A 13,942-nucleotide genomic window follows, 5' to 3' on the forward strand; every position below is an offset into this window, starting at 1 on the left:
GATTTTTTTATTTTAAACTATTTCTAGTGTTGCTGTTAGATTAGATTTTTTACTATTACTTACAAAGTGTTGGAAAAACCATTCTGTAGATCAAGTAGTTATGTCCCCTCAGATATCTCTGTACATGTACAGTCATGTATTGTTACATATAAAATAAATGCAGAAGTGTGATCCAGACATGAAAGCAATGGAGAAGTTATTGATTTTGTAGAGAATGCAGAAATTCATTCCTTCTGTGGAAGAGACAAATGTACGTATAGTTCTTTTGTAAACTGATTCTTTATTTATCTGTGCATCTGTGCTGGAGAAAAGACAGGATTATTATCCCCGATGGACCCTCTAAAGAGTGGGAATGGAATTGAAAGCATTTGAATAGCATTTATGAATGCTACAAGGAAATTTTAAGACAAACAAAGGCTTTGGCTTTTTTGATTGTCAGCCCAGTCCACAAAGCTACTGTCAAGTTAAATTTGATTATCTTAGACTGCACCTCTCTTCATAAATTACCAAGAGAAATTCCCAAGGAACTCTTCAAAGAAGATGCATCTCACAGAGTCTGTGATGAATATATAGAAGACAGAAGATGTAATATATTCTTACCTGAAAGGAATGGATTCTGGCATTGGTTTCCAAGGAGATAGTCCTGTCTCAGCATCTGAACATCTTAAGGATGTATTTTCAGACTTCCTTATTTGATAAAGCTTTTTCATATAGTTGGGCTGTTTATAATTACTGCAGTAAGAAAATAACTCCAAACTGTGTTGTAAGTAGAGCATCTTAAAGGCAGAGAATACAAATAGGAGGACTTCAGTGTATTGATCTAATTAATTCAGGAAACATTTCCAACCTAGGTGCTAAGTTAATTTCCCATTATTAACTTATCCTTACTTGAAAAATAAAAGCATTTCATGTTCTATCTTAACACTTCAGCCTAATTTTTAGTTTGCTGCATTATTCAGTATTTTTTGTATGTAGCCTAACACATTTAAAATACAGTGTCAATTTCTCTTTGTAAATTCTTTGGAAACATACAACTGCTGAGTGTTACTGTGTACGTATAAAGCAATACATGTGACCCATAATTATTTTGTAGAAGAATTTCATTAAAAATTGTCTTTCATTGGTATTACTTACGTGAACAGACAAGAGCCATGTATACACATATTATTGTTACATATAATAAGATGTCTGAAATGGCTAAGGATAGGCAAAATAAAGCTTTGAGATCAATCAGTAATTACCAGTTGAGAAATACATACTATGTTAGTTCAGGGAATTAATGGTTTTTATTATTTTCAGTCTCCATTTTCTAAATTGTCACTCTACATGAAATTAATTCAGTGTCTATATTTTTCTTTGTTCAGTTTCACTAGATATTTGCTATAGTATTGCTTTCCAAAGACATCTCAGAATTAGGCCATTCTGGACTAATTCATGTAAGTCTTCTTTGTGGTGAAGAGATGAAGCCTGTTTTGTTTTGGGTTGATTTTTTTTTTTTTTTTTGACTGTTCAGTTTTCCAGACTCTGCTTCCTTCCAAGCTCTCTGCTTACAGAAGGTCCTGAGGGAAGGCCAAGTTCATAATAAGTGTTTCCTTGCTGAAAGAAATTCAGAAAGTGTCTTGATCTATCAAGGCTGGCTGCCTCCTGAGAAACATCAACTGCTTGTTCTTAACTAATTAAATTTTTTGTTGGCTTACCACAAAATTAGATCGAAACATAAGAGGAATTTTTACAACTTTACACTGATCTTACAAGGAAGCTCTGTTCTGAAAAAAACCCTCTGTTGAGCTCAAAGTACAAAGTCTGTAACAGTGATCTGCCAACTGTGATGCAGAATTCCTTCCTTTCCGACTTGCCACTGTTTATCATAACTCATGTTATTACGTAGTTGGCAAATACACTTATTTGTGAAACAATACACATGTCCAAAGTAACTTGCTGGGTTGAGGAGTCCTTCTTCTGATAATGAAGCTCACAAAGAAATGGTGCCATAAAGATATGGAAATTCAAAAAATGCCTTCCAAAATACATCCAGTTGTTTGTGACCTCTGTACTATTTATAGGCTGTCTCAGAGGATAATCTTATTTAAACAGGACAGTGTCCCCAGCCTTATTCTAACTGGTTGTTCCTGCTGCCTTGTATGACAACAGTTGTGCAGTAACTTCTTTCTTCGTGGTTCCCAATTGCTAACTCGGAGCTGACTAGCTGAAAAACTCAAGTTGGAAATGTTCTGCTTCTAGTTTCAGAAGCAGAAGTGGAGGAACCAGCCCCAACACAAAATACCACTGCAGTCACTGTCATGGCACTGCATGGGCACTGATTTCACTGATTTTCTTGACTCCTCCTCTATGCCATAAGTGACAGGAATTAGCTGGAGGTTGATAAAACTTAAAGCTGCTCTCTGATTTCTACGCAGTATACGCAGAACAAGAAGCATGTTTTCTCCCTCTGGTACAAACTTTCATATTACTCTGAAATAATTTTTTTTCTTGTTAAGAAAATCATGAATCTAGTCCAGAGTGCTTGGCTTTTGATTTGTTCTTTAAATAATGAATACCAAAATAAAAGTTTTAACAAATACCATGAAAAGTTTTAATTTGGTAGGACTCCTCAATCATCTCAGCTTTTCAAACTTACCTGATGTGCTTTCTGTTCCAGTACTCACCAATCTGTCTCTTTAGTGAGCATTATAAATCATTGAAGTTAGAGAGCTGTGGAGCAAAACTACAGACAGACTGGTTTGCTGGTACAGTCTAGCTTTGTGTTCAGAGGGGAGTAGTACAGATGAGCTCATGACACAAGGCTTTCTGAGGTTTTAATTAAGTGGGAGAAATCAAGACATGAGTACATGTTTTTCAGATGAGTTTGAGAAGGCAGTATTAATGTATCTTTTTTCTATTGCTTTCCTTTCCATGTCAGGAGTGGTAGTATGAAATGGCCCTGAGATTAGCTCAGTTGTTTAGAGTGTGGGGCTAATAACAATCCAGGTTGTGGATTCAGTCTCTGTATGGACTATTCACTTAAGAAATGAACTCAAAGATCTCTGTGTCCCAACCAACTCAGAATATTCTGTGAAATCTGTGATAGTCTTTTTTACTCCTTGAGTTCTTGTACTTTAGTTTTCTATCTTTTTGCAGGTTGCTGCAATTAAACATTATTAATAGCTGCAGACATAGAGGTGGTAGATTTTAGGGAGGCACTTACCAAGCTTGTATATCTGGAGCTATATGGCAGTACCTTTGAACTGCATTAGGAGAAGAACTGATTAAAAATCAGTATCTGGAGAATCTTTGTATGTCTGATTCCTTAGATAGTATCATATGCAATTAACCCTCCCTTTGATTAATCAAGTTTTTGCACTCCCATCATTCTTGGACTGGGCTCTCCGTTCAAACTGGGATGTGTATGTGCTTCTGACCAAGTAAGGACAGTTACATGGAGCTTATCTCATCCATGCCAGTTGGTCTATGCCCTCATTCACTGAGTTTTGCATGGGTATACGTGGATTTTAAATTCTGTGATAAATACTGTAATATATCCCCATTAAAACAGGTTTTGAATCTAAATTATTGCTGATTAAAGTTAAACAGGTCATCATTAAAAAATTACAGTTCAGCAGTGAAGAATAGACTTTACAAGAAAATGCTTCAGCCCAAGTCCAAAGATTCCCTATGACATACTTGTTACGAAACTAAGTAAGATAAAAATAAAAATATAGAATACACAAAATCCTCTCGTGTGTCCCTTTTATGTAGCTGTGGTGGGACTGTGGTATCAGGGGTAAGAAATAAGGTACAACTTATTGGAAGGACCAATATAGACCTTACAACTTTTTCTTAAAATCCTGTTCTTGTTACCACATGTCTAAAATCAGTTTTGCGTTTGTTTCTTAAATCTTACATTGTTAGTGCACTGATTCTTTAATGGTCTTCAAGATACACCCTACCACCTTTACCTTGATGGCCTGCAGTGTCTGTTTGCAGTAAGAAGTGGCTGGTGGTTAATTAGCTTCTCTCAGAAATACAGCAAGATTTCCAAAAGGCTTGGTAAAGCATCTATGTTCCCTTTTCCCAAGCCCACTCTAGGGCAGCTGCTTCAGCATTTACTTCTCCATCAAAGTCATAAAACATAACTTTGTGTGAAAATTCTAAACTTGGTAGTAATCTCAGAAAGAAATGTGGGTTATGGTCACTTTAAAGTTTGTTTTAGAATACAACCCTAATTATGCTGTTGGGGTATTTGTAAAGTAACAAAATCAGTGTATCTCATACATATCTCACAGTGTAACTGTGAAAGTAATGTGTCAGGTTCTTTGCTTGTCTGACTGTTTGGTTTTATGTAGCATTAAATAAGCATTTTAATTCTTTTTTTTGGTAGCGTTTGAAAGGCTTGCTGGGTCACTTACGTAATAAAATACTTTGATCTAATCTCCAGAATAGAGATTAGTCCTTTGTGCCAAGTCGGATTTTCATTGTATAATGTCCATTGCAGCCAATGAATGATGTTTAGCCAAGACTTACAGTGCATGATAGAGCAGACATGTTTGCTTTTATTTGGTTATTAGTCTCATCTGACGATTTCTTTACAGTTGGAAGTTCTGTTAATTATGGCAATAGTTAAAGAAGATGACTAATATGAAAGAATTGGTTTAACTTCCTTTTTCTTTTGTATGGAAAAATGAGTGGCAAAAATGAATCTGTAAAATAAAGATAAAAGAAAATCAATCAATTGGTTTGGGTTTTTTTCCAGGTTACGCATTCCTCCTGTTCCAAGAAGAGAGTTCTGTACAGGCCTTGATTGATGCCTGCATTGAAGAGGATGGAAAGCTCTATCTGTGTGTTTCCAGCCCCACTATCAAGGACAAGCCAGTAAGTACACAGTCAGTGGCCTGCAGGCTAGGGCTGCCATCTGTCTAAAGCAGCATTGGAAATTGTGAAGATGAAAAAAATTAAAAGTAAACTACTGTTGGCAGAGCTCAACATCTGGAACACTTGGATTGTTTTAAAATTTTAGTATTTTGAATTAATAGGATTAAAACAAAGCCACTAGACATGCTACAGTAATGAGGTTATGACTAACAATTTGTATTGGCTGATTAACATATTTCCACAGCGTAGTGAAACTTGAAGTAAGATACTATTTTCTTTCCCAATTTAATAGGTTCAGATCCGTCCCTGGAATCTAAGTGATAGTGACTTTGTGATGGATGGTTCGCAGCCACTTGATCCTAGGAAAACAATTTTTGTTGGAGGAGTCCCTAGACCATTAAGAGCTGGTGAGTAGAATCTGTGGCAATTTTTTAAAGTAAGAAATTATTAGGAATAATTTATACTATGCATAATTTTTTGTAGCTAGATATAGATATAAATTGAGCAGTCTTGGTAGTTTTAACCACTGTACAATATTCATGTATTCTTAAATTTTTCTACTGTCTAGGTTTGGCCATAAATCACAATTCGTTGTTGAAATTTGCTGGAAAGTGCTACTTTTTTATAGCTGTAGCATAAGCTATGTCACAAGAGGCATAAAACAAAGAGTTTGGTTTTAAAATAATGCTATGGAAACATCTCTGCCCTGCTCCATGACTATGGAGTGGTATTTGTACCTGCTTGTCATTGTGCATTAGCTACTCTTCTGCTGCTGTCAGGTTACACACACAAACACCAGTGATAGAGTACTTGAACAAGTAGGCATAGAAGAAAAAGGAAGAAATTCAGAGAGCTAGCACTATCTTTTATGACACAACATTATATGAGATTTCAGGACTCTTTCTAGACTCTTGCTAGAGGTGTGAAAGAAAAAAATAAATGTTTCTGTAGCTGTGGAATGGTTGATGTACAGCCTGGATAGTCTGCTTTTTCAGATGGTCTGCAGTAGCCTTTTACACTGTTTCAGGTGGCCTTCTAATAAGTAGGTTGTAGTGAATGTTGGAAGTTGAAGCAAACTGTACAGTGGTTCAAATCCCCGTCGTTATTAGAGTGGCTGCTGGATTTCAGTAGTCTTTCATCGCTGGTAATGAACTTTCAGATGAAAGATGTAAGAAAACCAAGAAGTAATAGTACAAATTTGGGATACAGAGGATCTTAAATTTTTCTGTCTTGGACCTGCAATACTCAAGCTTTTTTGGTATTTTACTTTACTTTTTTGGTATTTTACTTTACTTTACTTACTTTATTCTACTTTTGACCATAATCCAAGCTCTGTAAATGAGTGTAAACACAGTATGTTCCAAGTAAAGATTAATTTTTCTTTAAATTCAGTCCGGTGCTCCATATTACTGTGCTGAATGTCTGTGATAAATTTAATGGATGCATTCTTATGCTCAGTTCACAAATGCTCTGTATATGTAAAAATGAAGGTTTTATGGCACTGTGAAATAAGAATAATGACTTCACAAAACCAGTAAAACTGAAGGAGACTCCTCAAACAGCTATAGAACATCAAGGACTGCTGACACCTCTATACCCTAATACAGAGGATACTAATTCTGAAAAACTAGTGTTTTCCACCCCAGTGAATTGCAACTGAATTCAGTATAATCTGGCAGTCAGAGGATTGCCAAGGTACTTGATCTGTAAAATTTGAAATTTTTGTTTCTCTGAACTTCAGTATCTGTTTAAAGTATAACACTGTAGAGATAATCAAGTTCTGTGTGGCTAATGAAAAGATTCTAACTGCATTTTTAAATTCAAGTAGGATGTAGAGCATTAGGACAGTCAGAGAACATGTACCAAGGAATTTGTGGCATGAGGATCTATTTTATACAGCTTACATTCCAATGCCTGCCCAAAAACTATTTTGCTGTAATCCTCTGAAGAAAACTGCCCTTGAGTTCTAGTTCCATGTTATCAAGAACGTGCAATTCCATTATTCTTGGATGTATGTACCCACAGTGTAAAAGATCTGTCTGCTGAGTAATTAATAGCTTATTTATTATTATTTCTGTAATACTTTTTAATCTTGTTATTACTGTTTCATTGGCTCTTGCAAAATTAATAATTAAAATTAACTTTTCTAGTATTTTTAAAGTTTGTAGTGTAAGAATAGTTTGAATAAATGCTGGTTTGTTTCTTAATAGTGGAATTGGCTATGATCATGGACCGTCTCTACGGGGGAGTTTGTTACGCAGGAATTGACACTGACCCTGAGCTGAAATACCCAAAAGGTGCTGGGCGTGTTGCTTTTTCCAATCAGCAGAGTTACATTGCTGCCATCAGTGCTCGGTTTGTTCAACTTCAGCATGGCGATATTGATAAACGAGTAAGTTACACAGCAATTTTTAAAAAGATTTTTGCTCTGTAAAAAACTTGCAGAGTGTGGTAGGATTGCATGTGATTTAATTTTCAAGCCAGCTTCTATATTTTTTTAGCGTTCATGTAACTCCACTACTTTCAGGAGTATGCCTGAATGCCCCCAAACGAACAACATGTTTCCACAGAGCAGCAGTTTGTTCCTTTGACATATGTTGGACCATATGTTCTTCCCATTCTGGAGTTCCTGGTTTTATTGTGTACAGGCAAAGGGCTTGAAAATCTCTTTCTCTCCCATGTTCTAATAAAACCAAATACTGTGTTAATTCCTCAGTCATTCATAAGAAACTCTAGTATTCATTGGCTTCAGATTACCTTGATTCTTGCAAACTGCCCTTAATTTCAGCCATAATTGTCAGTGCTCAGAAAGTTGGTCAGACTTAACACCTGAAATAGAAAAGGTCTTACTTTTTCTGTTTGAAAGTCTTCTTAGTAATTACCAATGCATATTTCTTTTTGCTACAGATGCTTATTCCTAGGAAAAGTAAAACTAACTTATATTAAGAAGACTAGTGAACTTCATAACTCCTAAATAGAAGTATAAGAGTAGCAAAGAAAACTGGCATCTAAATTATGTCAGTTTTAAGGGTCACTAGTTTCGATGTCAAGAGCTGCAGAGATAGTCTGGCATTAATAGGTGTTCTTAAAAAAATAAAAAAATTAAGGTCTTACAGGAAGAAGGGTCAAGTAAGTAAAGTAGTTCAAGGTCCAGTCTCTACTACAGATCAAAGACACAGGAAAAAGAAAGTAGTACAGTTAACAGAAGTCTGCTCTAAGGAGGCAGCATGTGCTTCTCTGCTTTCAAACAGGCAGAGTCAGCTTTATGTATGTGTCTCAAATACCGCTTGCCTTATGAGCTGAAATCCCCAAACATGGACCTTCCCAGAGGATGAGTGGGTGTGGATGTGGGTAGTCATCTAGGCTTCAGATTAGATGTGATGGCTACATTTTGGTCATGGGATTGCTATCCTTGTGATTTGCAGCTGTTGTTGACTTATAACTGCTTTTTGGATACTTATGTAACAGAAAAAATGGCCTTGAGATTGGGTAAGGGAATATAAAACTGTTAATCATCTTGCATTTGAGTATTTGGACAAAATGGGAGTAAGGACCAGAATCCAGAATTTCCTCTAAAGAAATGCTAAATGAGTCATTTAGCTTCAGAATTGAGTATTCCTAAGTTTCTTTGGGGAACTGTCTAACGTGCATTTGTCTGCAAAGTCACCTGACACAAAAATTGATACATGGAGTTGGTTGCAATCCAAATTATGTCTCCCTCAAAAGTGGGAGACATGGACTTGTACCTTGTAAACCATGGGGAACTTTGATCTTGGTCCTCCTCTTCCCATGGGAAGTGTGTCCTTTGCAGTAGAGAGGTGTATGGTAGACTGGCAGTGCTATCTTGTAAGAAAAGGCATGATCCCGGCTTTGAAGGCTGCAGTTGCACATAGGTTGTTTTGCTGGTTTTTGGTTTTTGTGATAGGTTACCAAGATCTAAAGGGCTGTTTAGATGCCAAGCAGGCATCTGAAATGGCACTGCTTGCTGTTTGCAGAGGAAAGGATGTAGGTTGTTAATGGGTGATGGAACACTGCAGGCCTCTTGGAGCTTGGGGGAAAAGAAAAACCAACGCAAAATCTACTGCAAATGCTGGATCTGAGAAGGACAGTATTGACCTACATCCATTGAAACTTAATTTATTAAAACAGTACTCAGTGCTTTCTACAATCACAAGTTACCAAAGGGGAAAAAAAAAACAAAAAACCAACCCTCACCAAGCATAGTTAGAATCTAGAGATAGCTGTTCATGGGTTGGAGATGTTGAGGGGGAAAGGCAGGAAGATTACAGTTTTCTCTTTAAATATCTGAATTCTTAAAGTTTCTTTTTTGAAATAATTTGTTCTTTCTTTAATGTTGCTTTTCTAACACTTGAAAAATTAATCTCTTGACTCGGATGTTCTCCTAAATTTGGAATTTCCACATTTTTATTACCATCCTATTTTTTTTTCTTATTTTAAAAAATGTGTGCTACTCCTGAGGTGTTTCACTGGTAAAATACAGCAGTCCCAAATCTTGGCTATCTTAATGAATTTGTCTTTAAGTCCCATGATGGGGATGGTTTATGAACTTCTTTGTTTACCTGAGAGGAGGGTTAATCTATGTTTTTTTAAATCACCTTCTTTAATTAAACCATAAGACCAATCCTTATTTATATAATTACATATATTTATTACCACCCAGTTATTTGCATTACTGAGGAGTCACAGAGAAGAGCATCATTTTAGGGAACATCTTGAATCTTAGCTGAAAGTATGAAAAAGGCTATATTCAGAAATACTTCTTTACCTCCACAGAGCTTTTACACTAAAGCCTTTTCAGGCTCTGAAAATACTCTGAAATCAGCACTACTGCTGATTTATACATGAGCAAGCAGTGAGTATAAATCTATAAACCACTAGTTTTGTAAGTGAGGAAGATAGTCCTGCTTTGGGTACTTCCTTCACCTGAGGTGTTTGTGTATGTTGGCCAGGACGGTGATACAGTCTGTATCTCACTGAAGTCCTCGAGGCAGAGCCTGTTCTGCCCTTTACCTCAGCATTGCCTTTCCATTCCAGTTATATCCAGTTTCTGTAGGTCTGCTATCCTTTCACATTCTTTTCATAACCAGTTTTGTCTGTGTAGAAGTCTTTCCATTGCTAAATTTTGCAGCTCACCTGTTTATCCTTCCGAACTTCAGTTCAAAGTATTTATAGCATTTTTTTTGCTCATACCCCTTCTGACCTTAATTGGAAATCTTAGTGCCACAGTCACTTGACAAACATTGTCTGTGATCTTAACTTCTTTCTTAACTAAGTTCTCTGTAGTTTCTTTCCACTTCTTTTGATGTGTAGGTATATTTAGTTGGTCTAACAGATGTTTTTCTTCAGCAAAGTACTCCTCATCCTGTTTTATCATGTATGAAAGCTCAGCTCCAAACATTTCTTTGGAGCTTCAACTCCAAACAATTCATTAAAGTACTGTTAACTTCCATATGCCAGCAGCCTGCATCCATGTCATGTCATATTTCCATTCCGCAAAGTGCTTTTCTAATATTTCTGAAATCATCTTCATACTGATCTTGGTGCATTAGTGCACTGAAGCTTGAAATAAATGCTGCTTCATGCTTTGAGTATTTCTGAGCCACGAACACAGTTACTGCATAAGGTACCTGTTTATTGGAAGCTGTGAGTGTAATTGGTGATAAGGCAGGTCATTGTAGTGAAATAAGATGTAGAGCTCGTACTGAATATAGATTACTGGAAGACACTCTGACGTTTCTAGGATGGCCTCTACTTCTGAAGCTAAGAACGTGAAGCCTATTCAGCTGTAAAACTTCAGGGCAGGGAGCTGGATGTGTAAATTTTTTTCCTCTGGAAATACACTGAAAAAAGTACCATTTTAAAGTTCTTAGTGTTTGAGGCATGTTCTGTCTGAGAATAGAGCAGTCAGTGCCTATATGTAGTGATCTTCTGAAGTATTGGTATCTAAGGATAAAAATCTCACGCAGCAGTGAGGAAAATGTGGGATACAACAATACATTCCTTAATGATTGCATCAACTCATTTTGTGTTTTATTATGAAGTCTTCTTCCTGTCTGATTGCAGACTGTAGCAGTGCAGTTATGCAAAGACATAATGCATATTTACCACTGGACTCCTGCCACTTTTCCATTCTGGCAGTCAGATGAGTTTGGGAGAGAGAAGCTGTGTAAGACAGGTGTTTGTAGCTGTCTGTAGACTTGCAAAATGGTCTTTAAAAAAATATTTTCAGAATTGTATTGAATACAAATTCCTCTACATTTCAAAGCCACAGAAAGAGAAAGTAATAGATTACCAAAATTGGCAGCACCAAATTCAACCATATTTTAAAAATAGGGAGTGAGTTTACAGTGAACAGCTCTGCTAAAAGATCTGCATTACAGCTTGCAGAAAGTACTTTTAATTTGCACACAAATGTAGTATATGCAGAAACATTTGTACTTCAAATAAAAAAGAATTCTACGTTAAAGGGTAGTGTCATACATTCAGGTTTTTTTTTTTTTTTGCTTAACTGTGTAGAATTGTCATGTTGACATCCAGTTAGGAGACCTTTGAGTGATTGGGTTTTCTTCTATGCTTACATTCATAATATTGTTTGCAAAGAACACTCTCCCAGGGTAAATAGGACAAGTTCCTGATGCAGCTGTTCATTATATGCACAATGTACTTCTAAAGATCTGCCTTGAGGTATTCTGCAGTATGGATGGGTCTGAAGGTGATAAATGATAACAAGGAAAAACTGATCAGTTATATAAAGGCGCTAATGTGACTGAGTGCAGATTTCAGGGGATTTTTTGGGGGGTCTTTTTTGAACCACAGAAAAATGAATACCTTCATACAACTTCGAGTAGAAACAGTTATTAATGGGACTTGTTTCTGTTTGGCTCCAACAGGTGGAGGTAAAGCCATACGTGTTGGATGACCAGATGTGTGACGAGTGCCAGGGTGCGCGATGCGGTGGGAAGTTTGCTCCTTTCTTTTGTGCCAATGTCACTTGCCTGCAGTATTACTGTGAGTTTTGTTGGGCAAATATCCACTCTCGTGCAGGACGTGAATTCCATAAGCCATTGGTAAAGGAGGGGGCTGACCGCCCACGTCAGATCCACTTCCGCTGGAATTAAACATGGTGAACCAGCATCTACATAAGGAGAGAAGGGTGCATGTGGCTTACTGTGTTTGAAGATACTGACATGCAGAAGAAATAAGTGCATTCTTCTGCTTTTCACCCCAGCTATCAATACATGCATCTTTATCAGCAGCCAAAACACTACAAGCCTCTTGTTTTTCACCAAAACCCTACATCTCAGGCTTACTAATTTTTGTGATATTTTCATGTTAAAATAAAATGTTTTTTTGTATTTTCTCCAAGTTATTTTTATATGTAAAGTTAAAACTAGATATGAGAATGTTTTTGCGTAGGGGCACACAGTCTGCTGCTATATTTAGTGGGTGAAGCGTGCACTTATTTCTAAACATGGGTTTTTAACTTCAAGATCTGCCCCAGTAATTTACCAAAGGTAGCAAAATAGTGAAGATGGAATATGTCTGCTACAAAAGCTTATTTTTATTGTTGTTGCTATTTTCAGTGTATACATAAACTAAAAATTAGGGTTGATTTTTTGCTCTCCATTTTGACTTGCAAGAAATAATACCTCAAGATAATCTGATTTATTAGCTATTTTTAAACATTTTTAATCACAAGCTGTATTAGCTTTGCTGCTATATAGGTGTTATGTGTAATGCCACCTATTAATACGGGATTGAAACGTTTAAGACACACTGCATTACAGATTAAATGCAGGCAGCACAATATGGCCTAAACTGCCATAGTTTTAGAATGTGAAAAAATTGCATGTTTACTTACCTGTATACACCATATGCATGCACTAGAACTATTAATTAACAAGAGGTGAGTTATTGCAAATGTTCAAAAAAAGGCTCTCTTGAAACTAGGTAGCATGAGCAAATTTACAAAATTTCTTACAAAAAACAAACTTGCATGCATTATTGTGACTGAAGTAAAAAAATGTCCTACATGTGTACAATATGCAAATTAGTTTTAGACTAGAAAGTGCAGCCATTTTGTGACCTGGTCAGTAGTGGAATTCAATTTTATGCAGACTGGATGTAATATTGTAATCCCTGTGCAATTTTGTGATGTGTGCTTCTACTTAATGTGGCGTGATGTAGTATAGATACAAGTTTGAGTAAAAAGCTAGCATTTAAAAAGTTCTTTTCAGTCCCCTTGATTGTTCATGGTTAAGATTTCCTCTACAAACCAAAGATGGCCAGCACACTGCTAACCAGTCACCAAATGTGAAACCCATGACAAAGGCATACAAAAATCGACATACGTGAGAATGCATAATGCTTTAGAAATTAAATCCTAAGTAAAGTCAAAATGGAGAAGGTGTAATATACAGACGGCTAGTTGCATAACAAACTAAACTTTACCTTTAAGACAACAGTGAAATTTGGCTGAGAAAAGCCTTGCTTACATGTTTGACCTGTGTGCGTTGTGGTCTTCTGTCAAACCGGGGTCACTGTTGCATGAGAAGTAGCTACTTGACAGTCAAGGATAGTCTTTTTATTTTAATGAAGGAGTTCTACTAACGACATTGCTTGCAGATTTTGAAAAACAAATGTAGTTAGGACAGAGGCAATATTTAACTGAACACTAAAAGAAAATCTTAGCAGTGCTTTTGTCTATCTCAGAGCATTTTTAATGCAACTAGCCCCTACTTTTTAAAGGAACAAACAGTTATTCTGCAGCCTAAGCAAACACTCAGCAGTAAATGCTGTAATGCAGAAATAAGAGATTGATGCTAGAGTTGAAATTACAAGGGTGTTGTTCTTTGCAATCCCTTGGGACAATCCTTCATGTAAGCAAAGTGTTGATCTTATGTTGGTTGTCTACAGTGTGCTTTTTTGTACTGTACAATATGTGGTTCATGTCTAACTGCTGTTTTATTGTGGCTGTGGTTCAAGTTTTTAATGTTTAAAGTTGATGCTGTTTTAAGAAGAGCTTTTTACTAATTTATTTGTCAATGTTCCC

At 36.4% G+C, this 13,942-nt stretch overlaps 1 protein-coding gene across 3 annotated transcripts in view; it reads left to right on the forward strand.

The window, feature by feature from the left end:
• CPEB2 (cytoplasmic polyadenylation element binding protein 2) overlaps positions 1-13,942 on the forward strand; it is a 52,623-nt gene that overhangs the window by 36,852 nt on the left and 1,829 nt on the right. For all 3 annotated transcript variants that reach the window (XM_038134855.1, XM_038134853.1, XM_038134854.1), the window contains 4 exons: positions 4,751-4,869; positions 5,162-5,276; positions 7,080-7,261; positions 11,781-13,942. The exon at positions 11,781-13,942 is cut by the window's right edge and continues 1,829 nt beyond it. In XM_038134855.1, the coding sequence (XP_037990783.1) occupies positions 4,751-4,869; positions 5,162-5,276; positions 7,080-7,261; positions 11,781-12,008 (644 nt within the window). In that variant the 3' untranslated portion in view covers positions 12,009-13,942. The remainder of the gene's footprint in view (positions 1-4,750; positions 4,870-5,161; positions 5,277-7,079; positions 7,262-11,780) is intronic.

Source organism: Motacilla alba, chromosome 4 (genome assembly GCF_015832195.1).
Source record: "Motacilla alba alba isolate MOTALB_02 chromosome 4, Motacilla_alba_V1.0_pri, whole genome shotgun sequence".
NCBI lineage: Eukaryota > Metazoa > Chordata > Aves > Passeriformes > Motacillidae > Motacilla > Motacilla alba.